This window comes from Tachysurus fulvidraco, chromosome 23 (genome assembly GCF_022655615.1).
Source record: "Tachysurus fulvidraco isolate hzauxx_2018 chromosome 23, HZAU_PFXX_2.0, whole genome shotgun sequence".
Classification (NCBI taxonomy): Eukaryota; Metazoa; Chordata; class Actinopteri; order Siluriformes; family Bagridae; genus Tachysurus; species Tachysurus fulvidraco.
This window is the reverse complement of record NC_062540.1, coordinates 11,579,059-11,599,298: the sequence shown is the minus strand read 5'-3', so window position 1 is coordinate 11,599,298 and position 20,240 is coordinate 11,579,059. Positions and strand designations below refer to the sequence as shown.

Sequence of the window (20,240 nt, the reverse complement as noted above, 5' to 3'; positions counted from 1 at the left end):
ATTTCATATTATACTTACAGACATGCGGTCTTAGTGGCTACATTCTTTTCTTTGACAGCAACAAAGTGTGTGTGTGTGTGTGTGTGTGTGTGTGTGTGTGTGTTCTTTTATTAGCCATGGCAGAGAAAATACAAACCATAAGAGGACATGATTCACTCTTGAGTGCACACATAAGCTGAGCCCAGGCCATTTCATGCTTAACTGCTAGGTTGGTCAAAATCTAATAATTGCATGTCTATAATAGCTGAGAGATGTGACCTCTAAACTTAAGCCCAGCGCATGCCCTGGTGTAGCTGAGTCAGAGCTACAAAAGGATAAATGTGGTCAGCCTAAGCGGCTGATGGAGACAGTGTAGTGCGGTGACTTGCAGGGTCACTCATAGAAAGTTACTTAGTCATGCTGAACACCCTTCATCCCCCATCTCCTACACACACACACACAAGACACACACACACACACACACACACACACACACACACACACACACACACACACACACACAGAATTCACATAGGCTCTCTTTGTGTAAAAGCTCCTACAGCTCAGATGAAAGTCCCCTCTGTGCCACTTCCATCATGGCTACATCAGTTTCTTCAAAAGTCTGTGTGGGGGGATAGGAATCCTCATAAGAGCTTTTTTTGTCACAAAAACTAAAAAATTGTTTTCTTTTGAATAAGGTTCTTCGGACTATAGTTAGATTTAGGTTTAGCATAAAATTTAATAACCACATTAGAAATCATGCTATTGGAAGTTACTCGCAATGTTGGCAAGACATGTGTGACAGTGTGCGAGTCTGAGTGTGTGAGTCTGTCTGTCTGTGTGCCTGTCTGTGTGTCTGTCTGTGTGTCTGTCTGTGTGTGTGTCTGTGTGTGTGTCTGAGTGTGTGTGTCTGAGTGAAATAAAAGTATTTGTTATTTAGTATGAGTTTAGACAAAATTTTCACAAGATGCTAGGAATACACAACAATTTGCAGGCACACTTTGCTGGACCTCATGAGGTACTTTCTTACAAGCTTTTATTTGATAACCTAAAGAGAAAGAAGAGAAAGAGTGAGAGACAAATATGACTCAAGTCCCTCCACCCTGTAACAGGACCAACACAGCCACCACACTGACGCATCCCACGCAGGATCCCCAGGACGACTTCGGTTCCCCACAGTGACTCAGACTCTAGGAAGTGAAAGGAAATCTTTTGCAGAACTGTTTCTCTCCTCCTGTACATTTCATTACAGTTGAGGATTATTAAAATGAATATTGTCAGTATTCAAATTTTATGTATAATATACAGTATAGCACACCACAGAGGACATTGACACAGTAATGACATCATTTTGTTAACTAGATTTAAAATACAACAATTTTGCGTGCCAAATTAATTAATGGTAGTTTCAGTGCTTTATAATGACCTCAGATATTTCCATAGTCACTAATGCAGTTTGATGGAGTATAGGGCAAGTATTATAAACTGTTCTAGTGTAAGTATTTATGAATTGTCTAAATAATCAGCAAAATAATCTTGTTTTGTTTATCTTTTGAAATCTTGAAAAAAAAGTGCCACATGATGTGAGCTTGTATGTTGATAATGTTTATTTCAATGATTTTGACTGTGTCCTGTAGAATAAAATAGAATTACAGTAAATAATGAAAGAATTACCTGTACAGTAGCATAAATAGAAATTTATAGAGAAAATATCAAATATATTCATATGAATATTGATTTGTGGCTGAACAGTATGACTATTAGGCATAAAGTGCTGATGTGTTCTACTCGCTATTTTCTAACAGATCATATCTTCTTAGCTTAGCATTTAGTTTAAGCAGCTGCTAGCTATGACCTACAGTAGAGGTTACACAAATTTTACCTGAACATAAGAGCATTTCATTCATCCCTTTACTCCTAGAAGGAAAGGGTTTAAAATATCCACGAATGTACACAGAGCATGAAAGGAACAGAATATTTGGAATTGAATATTTTGAATGTTTAGGTCTTTATAGCATAGGTATGAGAAAATAACCTTTATGAACATGGCACCTCAGACACTGACTCAATGAGAAGGAGGTAAACAATCCATCGTAACCACATCTTAAAACAAGCCCATGGCTTTCAGTACTAGGTGAACAGGATGCGTTGGTTAGTGTGTCTGATGTAAACCGGATGTGGCCAGGTGTGCTGAAGTTAACTATTTTAATTATTTTTCTCTGTTACTGCAAGAAATTCACTGTAAACTATTCTCTTGTTTTTTGTCTTTTCTTTTTGCTTCACAGGCGAGGACAATCACATTTATCCACTCGCACAGGAAACAGATAAAGACAACTACTGAGTTCTGCCCTGCTTAGTTATACAGCTGAATCTATAAAAGCACACAGAATTGAGATCAACTGCAGCGCTGAGGAAACCGATAACTGTCGTTAAGCTGACTGAAACAGAAAAACACACACACACACACACACACACACACACACACACACACTATCGTTTCTCTTTTCCGTTTCTTTTTCCTTTCAGAAGATTTTTTTGTATGTCAGGGAGAGCAATCAAAACGTCCAACTGTGACTGGTTCTTTTCCTCACTATAAAAGGGCTGTGGGTTGTGAGTTGTAAGAGGACAGTTAGTACACATTGTGACGATTCCTGATACAGCATAGGATTTTCAAGAACATGACATCACATGGCAAACTGAGAAAGGAAAGGGGGTGTCTGGCGGAGTATGAGACGCAGATCAAAGGTAAAGTTGGGGACATGGTGATTTTTTTTTTTTTCAATGATTTTCTTTTCTCACTTTCACTCTCTTGTTCTTGTTTTTTCCCCTCTTGATCAGACATAGTCATGCTTTTCAATGTAGTCTGATTTAGTCACACTGTTTCTGCTTACCATGTCCTGTGACTTCCCCGGTCTGACCGTATGTACCTCTTTTTTCAGAGGTGCGTGGTCAGCTTTCAGAGCAGCTGAAAGTGTTAGATGCACAGTTGGAGCAGAAGACCCAGCAGCTCCAGGATCTTAGTGATTATTTACGCCGTCGAGGGGAGATTGAGTCTGAGTATGCACGCTCTCTGGAAAAACTCAGCGAGAGGTTCACCCTCAAGACCAAAAAGTACATCTGCTTAAACACTTGCACAGAAATTCTATATCAGATATATGGGCTGCGAGTTACAGTAAACGTCTTTTCTTTCTCCTCAAGGAAGGACCATACGGACCAGTCTGTGTCGCAGTGCTGGTCAGTACTGCTAACACAGACCAAGCAGGAGAGTCGGGACCACAGCTCACTCAGTGAGATCTGCTGCAGCACTTTCACCCAGCGCCTGTCTCACTGCATCGAAGACACACACCGCCTGGCCAAGAAGGTATACACATGCCCAGGGAGTGTATTGTCTCCCTTTCTCTAATGAATGCACTGAGCTGAAGATATGTGTTTGTGTTGTAGAGTAAAGAAGTGGGTCTTCAGATGCAGGATGAACTCCTCAAGGTCACAACTGAGCTGCAGACGGTGAGTGTGATATTGCTGTGTAATTGTGGCCAACATGCATGTCTGTGACTTAAACAGGATCAAACTAAACTAAACAAATTTTCATACTCCAAATGTCCAATTAGAGAAATTAGCTTTTTATGATCCACATATTCATTCCTTGTAGATTGGTTGTGGATTCGTTTGTTTAATATGCTTTGCAAGATCACGTGGTTTAGTGGTTAACACGTTTGCCTCACACCTTGGGGGCTGGGGGTTTGCCATATGTGTGGAGTCCTGTATTTGTTTTTTGGGGGTGTGAGTACATGTGCATGTGCAACCAATCCAGGGTCCTGTGTAATATAAGCAATACTGGATATGGGTGGCTGGACGGACGGATGATATTGTACAGTGTTGTAAATTATGAGCATGATAATCAATTCTTTTTGCTACATTAATGAATTCATTTGCATTTTATAAGCGATTAGTTATATTTACTTCATCCCCGGTCAACAGGTGAGGTCCTTCACTCAAAGCTCCTTGCTATGACAAAAATAACATGGAAACTGTAATCAATGACCAGCTCTGGACGTGCTTTCCATTTAATCAAACACCGCATTCATATTCAGCCAACCAGTCTCTGGTCTAGAAAACGTCCAAAAGTAAAAATTCCCTAAATCTGTTAGAAATTATTTGACACGAAGACATGGATGAACTCCGGGTTTCCCGCAGCACCTTGCAGTTCGGGCGGCCCGCCTAAGCTGGGAAACCCTACCGCCTTAACTAGGTCGTCCCAAAAAAGCCGTCAAGTGCATCTCGGAGAATAGCGCGGGCACGCGCGTCACACGGGCAAAATGAGAGAAAGATGTCCGTCACTGTCTGGAGGATAACTAGCCAGTTGATAAAATGCGTGTCCGTGAGAACTGTAAGTGGACTTATGTTTTGGGTTTATTTAAGCCTGTTATTGTATTAGTCTATAGTTCTTGCAAAATTTAAGTAAGTTAGCTGGGGATTTTGTTGTTTGAGTTCTTCACCTGCTAGCTAGGTTGCACATGCCTGTTTTTAATAATTTAATAATTTTAATAATAACTCTAAACTCTAAACTCTAACTCTAAACGTAGTCTGTGGTGTATCTCACAAAGAAGCCCCGCCCCCCGCCCAACTCTACCGCCTTAACTAACAAATTTTCTGCCTGGAGCTTATTGTGAAAGATGTACTGTGCAACTTTTATTGTATGTGAGCATCACATGATCAAAAGCTGTTTTTGGATCCCTGGGGCAGGGCATAGATCCCCTACCCCAGTGGTCTTCTGTGGTCGAGCCCAGGTCACATATCCTGATTAAAACTACCCACTCTTCTGCCAGCTGGTTGCTCTCTGAAAGTCTTCACCCTTCACAGAACAGCTTGCCTGTCACGAGTGTCTTGGCTCTAGGCACTTGGCTTGTGTGATCGTGTGTGTGTGTGTGTGTGTGTGTATGTGTGTGTGTGTGTGTGTGTTATTTATTTTGCAGAATTGCCAAGATAAAACATTTCCTTTGCTACCTATAAAAAACGGTCATTAACCAGTAAACTAAATCATGTGTGTAATTATTAATTCCCACTTTAGGCTCTAAAAACTTATCACCAGTATCACTCTGAATGTCTTTCCGCTGAGGGCAAACTTAAAGAAGCTGCAAAACTGGAAGAGAAACAGACTAGCAAGGGTTCTGAGCTCAGTGCTGGTCAATCAGGAGGGCAGAGACGCAGCTCAGTAAAGAAGATGGAAAGGCTAATGGAAAAGGTAGAGCTGAGCTTGTTTTTCAGTTTGTGATGTGCAGTTTGCTTTGTCTGAAGATGGCACAGGAAGATGTATCGGTTCATATCTGTAACCCTCTGCTTCCTCTCTGTCTGTCTGTGTGTACTGTGTGTGTGTGTGTGTGTTTTGCAGAGGCAAGGGAAAGTACAAGAGACCCAACTGAAGTGCACTAAAGCTCGCAATGACTACCTGCTCAACCTCGCCGCAGCCAACGCTGCCATGAATAAATACTATCTTGAAGACATATGCACTCTGATTGACGTGAGTGCCATGATATTGCCAGTCTGCTGTCTGATCTCTGTTTTACTGGAAAATATGTTTTAGTTCCCTATTCTCAAGTAGCAGCAGACTTATAATAGCTTAGTTCTCTTTGTATAATTCTCTGTTCATGGTGCCTGGTTTCATCATGTGGTACGAAAATATTTGGAGTGTCTACAGTTACCTGCCAGTCTGCAGCCGCTGCACATTACTTTTTTAGTGGATAAATTCTCATTATGAGATAAGGCTATTAAGCTTTTTTTTTTTTTTTTTTTTTTTTGACATTAATAATATTTCTTGCTTGAAATGGTCTTGTTCTATTGCAAGATAAATTGGCAAAATTCAAAAATATGTTTTGTACAAAAAAGTATGACATTAATAAAGTATAAAAATATGATTAATAATGTAACATGGCTTTATAATAATCTCATAAAAAGAAATTTCCTGTATGCATAGGCTATGATTTATTTGCAGTGTGCATCTATGGTGTTTAAATTCCTGTGCTTAGTAGCCAAACAGCTTAACATTGGGAAAACAATGAGCAACTCCTCAGGCTACTATGGCCTTAGACTACACAATGCAGCATGCATATTGGATTGTGTTGTATCTTTGTTTGTACAAACCACTCATGTGCTACGTGCTGTAAATGACAAAATATAGTGAGGGGATCATTCTAAAATTGTGCACACTTGAATTAAGGCTTCAGATGTGACTGCAGACTATATAGTTATATATAGTTATAGTGCTATAGTTATGTGTGATTCTGTAAATAAGTGAATAATCTCTATAAAGGCCAGATAAAAGCTTTTATTCATTAATAAGGAAAGCATTTCAAAATGAACAAAATCATTGCCTAACTAAATGATAAATGATATAATTAATCATTTAGTTAATTATAAATCTAACAGATCAAGAATGCAAATTAAAAGCTTTATGTGAAAGCTTACATCATTCACATACACTGTGATTTTATACTCTGGCTGTAGTATCTTTTGGTCTCATTAAATCGTTTGCATAATAACAATAAATTATTAATGCATGATAATAAAAAGTGAAATAAATCTATTACCTGTAAGGTTCTGTCACTATCGCTGTATTGTGTGCTGGATGAAGTGCTATTTTATAAACTGCCGATATGGCAGTCATGTTGGTAAATTACCTTCTTATTTACATACATGTATAATCAAATTAGTTGAAATGATTACTCCAGACAGACTAAAGTTGCCTTAAAGCCCATAGCCCATGTACTACTTCTACAACTCACTGTTGTTGTCATGTCTGTTTGCAGTGCACAGATCTCGGCTACCACCTATCTGTGACACGGGTGATGCGTGGCTACTTGTCCAATAGGAACCGGGGACACCAGAACCTCAAGAATGGACTGCAGCAGCTTGAAAACGCGGTGAGTGCTATGGACCAGGGCCAGGACCGAGATGCCCTGCTGCAGGCCCATAACACTGCCTTCTGCCTGCCATTCCACTTTCAGCACCTGCCACATGAGGGAGACCAGGTAAAGATGAGGGTCCACGACCCCAAACAGACACACAAACATGGTGTGTATCAGAATCTGTTCTAGGTGCACACAGACAGATAATGGTACTCTGTGCGTGTGTGTGTGTGTGTGTGTGTGTGTGTGTGTGTGTGTGTGTGTGTGTGTGTGTGTGTGTGTGTGTGTGTGCGCCTGTACGGCAGGTTTGTGAGGTGAGTGCAGACTGTCAGGTGAGGTATGAGATGGAAACCAGATACCAGCAGTTGCAGTCCAGGCTGTCTAACGTTACCCTGGAAACAGAGGAGGTACATATAAACGTGCATACATTGAATCAGATCTCTCCTCATCTCTATTAATCATCAACTGTACTATTTATTTCTGTGTCCTTTTTTTAAATTAATACTGCCTTATTTTGCCCTGGTCAAGTATACATCAAATACAATACAAGTTATTGATACAGTATATGTGAATACATATGATATATTTTTATAGAGAAGTGAAGATGAATGATGTTATATTTATCTCATATGCAGACTCTCATGTCATTTTATTTTTTCCCAGGTCAGTAAAACTCTCAAGGCCACCTATGCTGCTCTACTGGAGAGTATCTGTGATGATGACTGTAACCCCACCCCTGATGTCTCAGCCAGCCTATCACAGGAGAGCACAGGCGATGGCCCTAACACCAAGCTGACCTTAGCCAAGCGCAGAGCCAATCAGCAGGATACAGAGACCTACTATTTTAATGTAAGCACAAAATAAATCTGCCATTTGCAAATTTGGTTCTTAGCATGCATGGTAAAGTCCTGATAATATAAATTGACAAACAGAGTTGATTACTGGTAATAAGCTGTGAACTATAGTGTAATTATAAATGTTTGTTTTATTCTATTTTTATTTTTTTATTTATTTTTTCAGAAAGTAAAGGAGCATTTCAATGGGAGCTCACTGGTTTGCAAACTCCAGGCCAAACATGACCTGTTAAAGGAGGCCATACAGAAAGGTACAAAAAATAAGCCAATCTTGTGATCTTAAAAAGACATGTGCATTCCATCTTACATTAAATTGTAAAGGAGCACAACTTTGCCCTATTAGTTTTAATCTCTATTTATTTTTTACTCGTTTCACTCTTCTAGCTGAGGCAGTTGACAGTGATCCCTCCAGGTACAGTTTATTTTCCGTCTACATGTCTTGTTTTGCTACTGTTTACACATGGGTGTGTTGCTGACCCTGACCACAGCCCAGACCACATTTTCGCCTGTCAGAGCTAACTGTATGTTTAGAAAATCATGAGCCAAAGTCACTGAGCTGAAGCAGGAGTGTACTCTCAAACTCAGATAGATAAGACTTGACCTAAAAGCCGTAGATCCATTCGAACATGAAGTTTCCTACTGCAACACACCAGTGTGCATGTGTGTCTGTGCATGAAAATGGAGTGCATGTTTGTTACATGCATGTAATGATGCCATGGTTTCACAGTGGAGTGCCGTGTATGTATTTCCCAGAATGCAGTCTGGTAGGTCAGTGCGTGTGCGGAAAGCCAGGCCTTGCTCCCAGTACAACCACAAACTCTTCTCTGGAAACATGCTGTCCTTCATCCAGGTACAGCCCTGTGCTCCACAACAGCCTTTAGCTGGATTTATGATGCATTACTGCAAAGCTCCTTTCTGCCACGTTACTCCTCCCTTCAGCTTCTGTGATACGAGATTCCCTGTCACTGACTCTCCAATCATCTGCCACTGTTTCACAGTACTTGTGTGTGTGTGTGTGTGTGTGTGTGTGTGTGTGTCTGTGTGTGTGTGTGTGTGTGTGTGTGTGTTGCTTGCTTAAGTCTTGCCTGGCTGAAACAAACAGTTTCTTTGCTTTGTCCCTGGAATTCTTTGCTAGTCTGATACACCTACATTAAGAAAGGGGAAAATTATTCATGTGATTGTTAATAGTATGAGAATGTGCAGCCATTTATAGTGCCAGTTCAAACTGTTTCTACATTAAAATCATATTTCCTCATTTCCCCTTTGTGATCATTTGCTGAAACTGTTCCTCCTCAACTGCTGTGTTTTGTACTTGCATGCTTAAATGATTGCGTAAAAGGCTCCGAATTGATGCGTCATTTTGTATTTCTTCCACGAAGTTACACTGCTTGGTATCTGTTTTTGGAAAGAAATAACTATTGTCAGCTACGTTTGCTTCCATTCAATAAAAAAGCCGTCTGCATCTGAGAGAGAGCAGATGGATTTATATCTTCAAGCAGCAGTGTATTGTGTGTTTGGATTTTAGGCATGTGTAAGTTTTCGATAAATACAGTTATGGCTGTTGTGATTGAAAAAGTAATATTCTTTGATTACCTGTCCAACGTGCTGTGATGCAATGTTATAGTCAAACTGTCCTCCTTAGGCATCATTGCTTCTTTAAGCTTCTCCAAAGTCAAAGATTTGAGAATGCATGTCCACTTGTCTTTGGATACTACCACATCCTGCATATATTGATAACTTGGTGCGCTTGGACTATTTTTTTTTAAATCCCATAGTGCATTGCATGTTATGATTTATCATACAGTGCAGTGTGTAACTAAAATTATGTGGACACTTATCCATCACACATATGTGCCCATTCCAAAAGTAAATGGGCGTTAATGATATTCCCCCTTTGGTGTGATATCAGTCTCCACACTTTTATGTCTTTCTTAGTATGGATCCAGATTCTTAACACCACGAATATGAATCTTCTCTTGGTCAGTGTAAGATAAACATCCATTCCACTGATTGCTACACATTTTTGTCTGGGACTTGTTTTGATAAATCCCTTCCTTTTAAGCAGGGCTTTAAGTAATGAAACACATAGCACATGGAGCTCTCTTATAAGTTTGCTCTATTTTCCTGGCCATGAAATTCTTTATCTCTGGTGTCCTGCCTGGCCACAGCAGAGTACATGTGCATCCTTGATAGCTTCTAGGTGACTGAGAGAAGTGCATGAGTCTGATGGGACTGCCATCTGGCCTCTGCTTCTTCAGCTAGTTTTCACAGTGCCATCTTCCTTTTCCTCCTCTCTGCATCTCTCTGACTCTCTCCCTTTATATTGTTAATTAATCAGAATGTCAAACTGCGCTGTGCGTTAACCCTGGCCCATCTCTTTCTCTGAAGTGGACACTAATCTATGGGACGTACTCTCTTGTTATGCCACACTATTGTATAATGCAGTCAGGACTACACAACTGTTTTTCTCTTAAGTGAGTTATCAGTGTGTGTGGCCTCTTGACTCTAAAATGCACACATTTCTGGCTGAGTGGTTGGAAATTAGATTAACAGAAAAAACAAGACTTTGTTTGCTCTGAGCCATGCTGACAGTGTATTACTATGGATGTTTAAGCTGCGGTGTCCAGTTCCTTTGTGTAAATGCATTAAAATTGCTGTTGCTGCCTGCTGAATATAAATGGGGAAGCAAACGTAGTCTTGTGCTAATTGCTTTTCATCTGACTCTTGTTTCTGCTTTTTTATCTGTCTCCACCATCTACCCCTCACCCCCATTGTTTTTTCTTGCTTCTTTCTTTCCTCTTTTTTCATTTTCTTTTGGTTGCCTTGGAATATTTTCTGTCTGTGGATCTCACACCCTCACTTGCCCTTGCTGCATTTTCTTCTTTCGAATTTTTTTTTTTTTTTTACTCTTTCCCCAATAACTGTTTGGCTGTTCGGTGCACCAGGAGAAGAAGGCGGATGTCTAGGACTCAGGTACTCCTTTGCTTGTCCTAGACAGACTTCCTCAGTACCTACACACAGGCTGTGTACATTAATGCACTTCTTACATTAACCTTAGTTTAACTCACAGTTCTTATTTTCTATCTTATGCTTATGCAGTATTATACTATTATCACAGCATTGTGACATTCCCATTCTAGTAGCCTCATTTAAAGCCACTCATTGTAATTCTCATGATCTCTATTCGTATCTATCTGTCTAACAGAGCTCCGGGCAGCAGATTCCTTTAGTGGTGGAAAGCTGTATTCGCTTCATCAACCTCCATGGTAACCTCCAGGCACCAGCTTGCCATGATTCATGCTACTGGATGAATTATATATTTGAAATTCAGATAAATAATAAGTTTGCAAATGAAATGTGTTTGTTTTAAGGTCTGCATCACGAGGGCATATTCAGAGTGCCGGGTTCTCAGAGCGAAGTCAATAATATCAGAGATGCATTTGAAAGAGGTAAGAAGATTAATCAGATTCTGTTCAGTCATTCTCTCATTGTATTTTCATTTCCAAAAGAATTGTATTTCGATTTCACACCAAGTTGTAGTGAACACAACCTCACCCTGTCCCCTGCTTCATATGCAGTATTTATATCTCTGAGCTGTGCCTGTTGAACAGACTGTTTATTAGTCACCACTGAATGTACTGAATGCTTGCTTAAAAGCAGAAATGGCCTGGTCAGCTCACACTAATTCCTTGAACAATACTTGTTTATACTTAAAGAGGCAGATCTCTGGAGGTAACAGTGCATTGTGGAGTTGGCTGTACATTGACTGCATGAACACTTATGCCATCCATAATGAATAACTCATTACTGATAATAACCCAAGAGAAGGGAATGGGAAAATCACACTTAGTATTTTGGAATTATTGATTTGGAGTATTTCAAGTATATCATGATATTAGGTTATCTACGCAGGGTGTGACAACCGTGGCCTAGCGTGTCCCTGAGAACATAGTATAAATACTCTGAAAAAAGTACAGGGTTATTATCCAGGCCAAACAGCATCCGAATGTACAATGGGTAATGGATATCAATACTTGATTGGTGATTTTGTCGACAATGATATTCAATACAGTTTCAAAGGTTTGTGAACAGGACGAGCAAGTAGTTTGTGTTTAACAGCCAAAGCACTGGGGTCAGTCAGTCAAAATCCCAAATTGTTATTCAGTAATGTTATTAATGGATATACAGTTGATATTAAATCATGGAAACCAGGCTGTAATTTAATGCTCTGACCAGGATGGAATTGGGAAGTGGAACTGTGGGGGATTCTCTTTATGGTACAGTATACAGGATGATGTACAGAATGAACCTTTAACCGGGTAGCTTTCTATTAGTGGTCGATGAAAAACCAACTGGTGTATGTGGTAAGCCGTGTTGTGGGTTATCAATCTCTGAAAAGTTTTGCAGCGATGTGGTCTATGATACACAACAGAAAAATGTTTGTGGTAACATCAGAGAGGGTAGTCGCTGCATTGCTTCATCACACACTGTCCAGTTTGAATCGGCTTTCTACAAGCTGGTTGCCTGAGCTGAGGGCACCTTTTGCAGTGTTTTTTTTTGGTATTTTCCTGTGTTGGGTTGCTCCTCTTTGGTGACTAAAGGCTTGGATGGGGATATTTTTTTTTTCCAGCAAGGACTATATAAAGTCTAGTCACTATATCTGCAAGCATGCTTGTTGACATCTGCAGATTTTCTGACTCAGACTGCAAACAGAAAACAGAACCCCCGAAACACCTCTGTACTATGCTTCTTGTTATTATTATTATTATCATTATTTATAGAAGTAGTAGTTAGTGTTAATGCTATTTTTCAAGCAATCATAAATAACAGAAAAAAAGACATATTTATTGCATTTATGTGAATTAAAATGTCTTTCTCCCAGGGGAAGACCCTTTGACGGACAGCGAGTGTGACATTGACTCAGTAGCAGGAGTTCTGAAACTATATTTCAGAGACCTGGAGAAACCTCTCTTCCCAGAGGAGAGCTTCAGTCAGCTGATGGAGTGTGTCCGTAAGATAAGTCAGGCACTTTTGAGAGTGTGTGTGTGTGTTTGTGTGTGTGTGTGTGTGTGTGTGTGTGTGTGTGTGTGTGTGTGTGTGTGTGTGTGTGTGTGTGTGTGTGTGTGTGTGTGTGTGTGTGGTCTAATGAATTGAGGCTGCGATGCTTTATTGTGCTACTGTGCAAACCTTTATAGCTTAGATGGTGATTTAGAGCCATGACATGTTATTGATTGAAGCTACTCCAGTGTCTAATGCACAAGATGTGATCATGTTCATTTGTGTTTCTCTAATCCACCTTCTGTGTGTCGTCAACAGAAATTGAGAACCTTGCAGAGAGTGCAGCACAGATAAAACTAGTGGTTTCCTCCTTCCACAGACCCCTCATCATAGTGATGCGTTATTTATTTGCCTTCCTCCATCAGTGAGTAATTCTGCCTTTCTCTCATTATAATGAGCTGCAAGCACAAATACTGTAGGAAGCAATACAGTAGAAAATTTATGTATGGTTAAAACTGGATATGAAAGTAAAAAATATGTAGTCAATTTGGTTTGGATGCGAGCAATACTTTTTTTTATTTCATGCAAAGATATCAATGTGGCGTTCAATATCTGGTTCGACAACAATATTCTCAAACCCACTTTGACCCCCGTTAACACGGACACATGTACAAATTGGTATGGAACTGAACTGAGGGACAAAACATTCTTCTAAAATATATTCCATCAAATGATATTTTGACGATTATGGCAGTGTGTGCTGTCTGATGCATCAGTCTAAAATCTCCCACAAATGTACAAGAAGACTGAAGCGTGTTCCGAAGTAAGCTATCAGTTTAAATGCCCAAAGTGCCATTACAGTATAATAATCTGTCACATGTCTGTAAATTACAGAATCAATAGAATGTCTAACGTCTCGCAGAATGGGACACTTCTGTTTTTCTTACCTAATATACCTCTAGAGCATATATACCTTTCAAAATTCTGCACTTGATGTCTTTTGACTTTGTACTTGTGCACAAAAAGGTATGTATTCATGAAATGAAATGATAGGGAAGAAAAGTAATCAGACCCCACAAATGACCAACATGAATTCGCAAAATTGTTGCTGCCATTTGCATCTCTATAAACATTAAGTTTCCTAGAGTGAAAGTAAGAGGCCAGGAGTTGTTGAGATACAGCCATATGCACATCATTATGAAAATATCACTACACACAGAATGAAAGGAGCTGATTTGGTTGTATATCATGGTAGCGCTGTTAATTTATGCATTCTCACATAACCCTCCTTAATGATGCTCTGCAGGTTTCTGCCATAATCTTGCTCCTTTTTTTCTTGCTGATCATAAAAATAGACATATTTCCTAGTTTCACTCCACTATGCTGCTCTACTCCTCATGCAGAAGTTTTGTGTATCAATAAATAATATTATATAATGTTTTGCATAAAAACCGAGATAAAGAGATTTAGATTTATTCATTTTGCAGCTTCTTTAATCCCAAACAACTGGGAAGCTGAAGATTTCAATGAACCTGTGCCTACAGTAGCCTCAGTTATCTGATTATGTCCGAGAGGCATTTCAAGGTTCATTGTGTTGTGCTTTCTGAGGTGCTTTTCTTTTTGCAACTAATGTAAAGAGTTGCCAAAACCTGACTGGCCGTTCTTTTCACACTTCATTTATGGACATGGTGTTTTTTGGCCACATAACTGGATGTTTTTGTTATTTGAACTATTCTGATTTTTGATGCATCCAGTTTTGTTCAAGGCTAAATGCTTAATAATAATCATGGATAAGGGTTTATATTGTCTTTAGGCATAATATAGATGTGAAATGAACATACTGTGTGTGTGTGCGCGTGTGTGTGTGTGTGTGTGTGCAGTGTGTCTCAGTACAGTGATGAGAACATGATGCAGCCCTATAACCTGGCTGTGTGCTTTGGACCCAGTCTGCTGAGAGGTGGGGCTGAGTCGGGCGATGCAGTAACTCTGCAGCCCCAGATTAATGCCCTGGTTAAGACCATGATCCAACAGCATGAGAGCATCTTCCCTGGCCCAGCTGAGCTTCCAGGCCCTGTCTATGAGAAATGCATGACCTTAGAGCAAGAATACTGGTGAGACTTTTCATCCCCAGTGGCATTAACATCTGCTGGTAATGATAGACTAATTTCCTTGATTTATATCCAATAATATCTGCCTTTCTGTCTGCAGTGAACCTATTACAGAGGAGGCTGAAGGAGAGACTGAACATGCTCCAAGTGAGGATGGTGAGGAAGAAAAATTCTGCTTATAACCCTGATAACACTTACAGACACACTTTTGATTTCAAATAATGACTAATTGTAGTGTAGAATTGAACTATTTATAAAATACTGTAGTAAAACAGAAGTAAAATACAGTGCGGATCTGTGCATTGGGTCAAAAATGCTCACCTCTATGTTTGTGTGTACATTGTCTTGCTTGTGTGCCATCATGTGTGTTGTGTCCATGGGCCATGCTTTGTTTTGTGTATATATGTGTGTGCGTGTGCATATGCGTGTGATTGTGCAGAGTGGGAGGCTGTGGCTATGTTTGATTATGTTGCACGGTCTGCAGCCGAGCTGTCATTCAAGCAGGGGGACCATGTCCTACTCCACACCAAGGCCTCTGCTGACTGGTGGAAAGGAGAAGTAGGAGGAGTCAAAGGCCTCATTCCTCATAAGTACATCAGTGTGCCTGAGGGGTGAGAATTCCTTTCTAATGACGTTATTACAAGATTTTTCTACGGACAGTCTTTCCAGAACTGGTCAGAAAACAATCCTTTGCACATTTAATGTCTGGAGGAATAATTACAACTCTGTTCCATGAAAAAAACATTGTTCCATGGGCTGTGGAGAAATGTGTGCAAATATATCTCCATTGTTGTCAGTGTAAGAATCTGCATTTTTCAGTTAATATATTTTTTTTTTTTACTGAAAATGCTGTTACCTCTTTTTATTATAGCCTGGAGTTATATAGTCATCATCTTGAGCACTGCACATGTTTCCCTCTGTATATCAAGAGGAGGGCTGTATCTACTCCTACCATTGCTTTATTCATCACTAGGTTTCCACCAACCTTTAAGCCAAATTTGCATAATCATTAGCCATGATATCTGGCAAGAGAAAGTACCATTTAAGATAATAGTAACATAAATGTAATATAATGCATGTTTTATAATATAATGCAGTTTCTTCACTTTGAGTTCACATTTTGATTTTCTTGAAATGATTGAAATACATTTACCCCATACTCATATTCCACTCATTTTGTTAAGTCCTAAACTACAATTATTTATAGTATGCTCCTCTAATCCAGGGTGGTACGAAAGCAGGAGCGAGGGAAGAGGGAGGAGAGCCGAGGCGGCAGCACGGGAAATCTAGCTGAGGAGCAGCACCAAGCTGAACACAGCACCCGGTGTGTCATTAACAGAGGGCACATTTTTTTCTAGATACTAATTTATCCTTTAAAGATTTAAGATGTAACTGCTGAAATCTTTATGTATCTCACTCCCAGCATGCGAGTGAACAGTGATAGTGCATCACTTCCTGGAAGGCAGCGGACCGGCAGCGGAGGTGCTGTTGTGGTAGGAGAAGTAGGGGGTAGTGGAAACATCAGTCCAATACGCAAATTTCCCCTTCAGTTACCAGAGGGACGACTCCTCTTCCCAGTTCAATCAGCGGGAATGGCCCGGCAAGTCAGGTAGGAGAAAAGAACATACAACAATGAAATACAACAATATTATCTTAGTTGATTTGACAATATAATATGCTCATCACATTGTATGATTAAATTAGGCTCTTAAATGCTCTAGTTTAAAATCTTAAAGACTCTGATCAGAAGGTTGGGGGTTAAAGCATCTGTCACGTTTGCCATCTGTTCCAGGGGCAACCTTATCATATCTGACCCTGATCTCTGACCCCAAAGATCTCAGATATGCATAGAAATCTTCACTATAGTGTAATGCAAATATGACATATAAAGGCCATCACCACATTTTTTTGTTCTCTTTGGATGAATTATGGTTATTTAAGTAAATTCTCAGTTATTCTGGAGTCTGGTATCAAATTAATAAATTTAGAGTCAATGTAAAGTGCACATGTATCTGCAGAGAAATGGCTTATGAAGAAGTCAGAGATACCAGATTCATGGATTAATTTTTCGAATCGTGTCATGATTGCTGATTACTAAACCTTGCTGCTGACTACAAACCATCTGAAACTGAGGCCAAATCTCATTAGATATGGGATATCTAACTAATTTGCAGTGTGCACATATGTGGAATTTTTTTTAATGATTGTTGCTGTCAAAAGTGCTTGATTGATTTGTGCAGCAGAATTTTTTTTTTTTGTGGAAAACTAGTTAAGTTGGTTAAATTTCATGCACAGTATTCATCTCAGTGAAGACTTATACTGTAGCTAATGACTTTCTTGTACTTTTGCTAAAGAAATAGCAAGATAATTTTACTTTTACATGTTTTTTTTTTGTTTGGGTTCCCCCCCCTCAAATAAATAAATAAATAAATAAATAAAACAAACAAACAAATAAATAAATAAAGAGATAAAATATAAATAAATAAATAAAGTTTCTGGAGATCATCTCATGACCTGGTGACCCCCAGTTTGGGAACTGCTGCATTAAACCACAAAATCAATAGATTAATAATTACTGAGTACACTTATTGATATGGAAATATAAATATGTTTTTTTCCAGTCTACACGAAAGGAGACATACTTTGGACAGCGTCAGGCCCATTGGAGGAACAGCAGAGAGACCGACAGTGCAGTCAATTGATAAGGTCTAACTTACTATATTTTGCAGTGTATAGACTAGAACTTCTTAAAATGATTTGAATTGACCTGTTGGTTTTCATCTCAAACATCCGGTGTAACTCTCTCTCTCCCTCTCTCTCTCTCCCTCTCACCCCATCCCCCTCAGGAGGTCACCCGGCAGATGAACTCAGTATTCAAAGAGCTCCTTTCCCGGCAACCTCCTCAAGAGAGCCATGTTTCATCAGCTGTTCCCTCTTCCTCCTCCTCCTCCTCCTCCTTAGCATCCAGTGCACCTTCTCGGCAGTCCGTAAAGAAGGGAGCAGGAATTGTCCTGCGCACCCGAGGCCTCTTCAGACCCTCCGAGCAGCAGGATTGATGTAGGAGGGATAAAAGAAAGAGAGCAGAAAATGCATGAATGGAAGGCAAGGGAATGAGCTAACACACAGCAGAGATTAATATATTTTTTCTAAAGTATAATATGATGTTTGTGAGACCTCAGTTCTGAAAAAAAAATTGTTTATGAAAAGTAACTTTGGTTCATGTAGTGCCAGTGACTCAGCCAGTCATTCTTAATGGTATTGAAATGACTCACTGGTCATGCTACTGGTTTTGTTTGTGCTTAACATAAACGTATTGGTACGTAACGTAGAACCTTTTTCTTTCATTTGTTGTTGCCCCTGTTCCGATGATCATTTATTATAGTGGTGTGCAGTCGAGTACCTTAATTCTTTTTCTTGCATTCATGCACTGTTTTTAACATGCTCTTGCAACAGCACTTCATATGTGGTACCCATTGTCTTCAAACACAATGCATTGCTTGCTATTTGGCTTTGTAGCAACCAGTCTGACCTTACCCAGAACTATTTTTATTTCTTTTACTATTTTTCTTTCTTCTGGTCAATTTCTGGTATCTTCTACAGTGAGTTGTGTTTACTAAATCTCTTAAGTCTCAGAGACATCATCTCGCATTCAACTCACAGGTGCTGTTGATTCCCTTAAGGGGGAATAATGTGAAAGTTAATAAGGACATGTTAAATGCCATTCTGGAAGGCAGCATTTTATAGTAGTGTAGCTTTCACTGTCATTGGGATTTATTGATTTCTCTCTACAAACTTTAAAATTCCACTCCTTTATTGCATTAATGCAATGCGTTTGTCATCAATTACTCAGAGAGGGAAAACCTATTAACATAAATTTTCATTCTGGCTGCAACTGGAATAAACTATTTTTTGAGATTGAATATTTTTATAGTAATTTGTTTTGTTTTTAATGATTATTTTAGTTTTTGCTTAATCTTTGCTATTTAACTTCTTTGCTTAAATAATCAATTGTTTTATTTTTCATTTTGTTAGATGTTTATATTCGTTGACCTGACCTTATTAAACATTTTTGTTTTCAACTATTTCTATAGAAGCGGAGTTGTATTAAATCTAAAAAGATCCCTTTCCTTTAAAAACAACCAAAAAAACGAAGAAGAATTCTCTAAAACCTTATCAGTCTCCATTTATTAAAACAATATACACTGAAAATGATGAAATATGCAATTTAGTCTAGGACTAGGCTCTGCAAAGTAAAAAAAAACCTTCCTAAGTGGAAAGACCTTATTTTGGTTTCTCCATACATTAGCGTGATATTTTTCCCCATAGTCTTTATGCAATCATATGTGTAATGTAAAAAAAAATTCAAGTCAAAGATCATTGTACAGGAAGTAAAATAAGTAAGACGTGCGCACACACACAAACACAAAAAGTAGGAATAGTGCGATAACCAAAATAAATACAAATGCAGTATGTTGATTCACTTCACCGCACAAACTTATCTTTGTCATGCACAAAACATCTGCTGGATATCTGACAAGACAAGTGTATATAATACATTTGATAGATCAGGAGCAGCAAGAGAGTGGGACAGAGATACAGGAAGAGTCGTAGAGTAGAGTTAAGAGGACTGACCAAACTGTGAACGAGTGGACGCAACCACAGGTAGTACAGCAGCACATTCACTTAATACTAAGCAGTAAGCCCTTTGTACACCTCTCATACTGTAGGTTCCTCCTGCTTTGTACCACTCAGAAGAGGGAGAAAGATATTGACTAAAGCGGCTTACTGCCTATAAAACACAAGCCAGTCTGACTAGGCCTGATTCATGTCTGTCAGTTTTTGCTAACCAAAGCGATGCACATGAGCTTAATTGGTCCTCGTGCCACTTTCAACGAGGATCCAAACATAACTTAAAAAGCTAAGTAGCTAAGTGCATTCCTTACAGGAAGCTTGTTTATTTGCTGTACCTGCTTCTGGAACCCAAGATTAGGGAAAATATTAGACCAAAGCTCAGATAGTCAGGAGCTAATGATTATACATATATAAAAAACACCATTAAATTTGCGATAATATCATATATATGGCGCTTTACAAGCTGACCAGGCTTTTAGTCAATATCTGATTCACCTTTCTTCTTTTTGTGCCGCTCACTCCTGTATCCTTTCTGAAAAATGTGTTTCATAATGTGTTACATAATGACAAATGTGTTACATAATGACTTGTTGTTGTATGACTTGCAATATTATCACAATAAAATGATCGACATTCTAAAATCCATTTGATCAGGAATGAATTTTCTGCATATGGGTTTAAGAACCTCATACTGTAACACAACTAACCAAAATATTATCATTTGGCAGTAAAAGCTTTCACGAAATAATTTCTCTGTTAATTGATAT

At 39.1% G+C, this 20,240-nt stretch overlaps 1 protein-coding gene across 4 annotated transcripts in view; it reads left to right on the top strand.

Moving 5' to 3' along the window:
- Positions 1 to 20,118, top strand: part of arhgap4b (Rho GTPase activating protein 4b) — a 22,880-nt gene extending 2,762 nt beyond the window's left edge. The window contains exons 2-24 of one of the 4 annotated variants that reach the window (XM_027170438.2): positions 2,265 to 2,724; positions 2,919 to 3,090; positions 3,178 to 3,340; positions 3,421 to 3,483; positions 5,048 to 5,221; positions 5,369 to 5,497; positions 6,783 to 7,004; positions 7,187 to 7,288; positions 7,545 to 7,730; positions 7,902 to 7,986; positions 8,120 to 8,147; positions 8,489 to 8,585; positions 10,941 to 11,001; positions 11,107 to 11,184; positions 12,618 to 12,746; positions 13,052 to 13,157; positions 14,614 to 14,844; positions 14,942 to 14,997; positions 15,281 to 15,452; positions 16,067 to 16,165; positions 16,265 to 16,450; positions 17,463 to 17,547; positions 17,688 to 20,118. In XM_027170438.2, coding sequence (XP_027026239.1) covers positions 2,658 to 2,724; positions 2,919 to 3,090; positions 3,178 to 3,340; positions 3,421 to 3,483; positions 5,048 to 5,221; positions 5,369 to 5,497; positions 6,783 to 7,004; positions 7,187 to 7,288; positions 7,545 to 7,730; positions 7,902 to 7,986; positions 8,120 to 8,147; positions 8,489 to 8,585; positions 10,941 to 11,001; positions 11,107 to 11,184; positions 12,618 to 12,746; positions 13,052 to 13,157; positions 14,614 to 14,844; positions 14,942 to 14,997; positions 15,281 to 15,452; positions 16,067 to 16,165; positions 16,265 to 16,450; positions 17,463 to 17,547; positions 17,688 to 17,897 — 2,901 coding nt within the window. In that variant the 5' untranslated portion in view covers positions 2,265 to 2,657 and the 3' untranslated portion in view covers positions 17,898 to 20,118. Of the gene's footprint in view, positions 1 to 2,264; positions 2,725 to 2,918; positions 3,341 to 3,420; positions 3,484 to 5,047; positions 5,222 to 5,368; positions 5,498 to 6,782; positions 7,005 to 7,186; positions 7,289 to 7,544; positions 7,731 to 7,901; positions 7,987 to 8,119; positions 8,148 to 8,488; positions 8,586 to 10,680; positions 10,709 to 10,940; positions 11,002 to 11,106; positions 11,185 to 12,617; positions 12,747 to 13,051; positions 13,158 to 14,613; positions 14,845 to 14,941; positions 14,998 to 15,280; positions 15,453 to 16,066; positions 16,166 to 16,264; positions 16,451 to 17,462; positions 17,548 to 17,687 lie in introns of all 4 variants that reach the window. The other 3 variants (XM_027170437.2, XM_027170436.2, XM_027170435.2) reach the window with 3 other exon arrangements.
- The last annotated feature ends 122 nt before the right edge of the window (positions 20,119 to 20,240 follow it).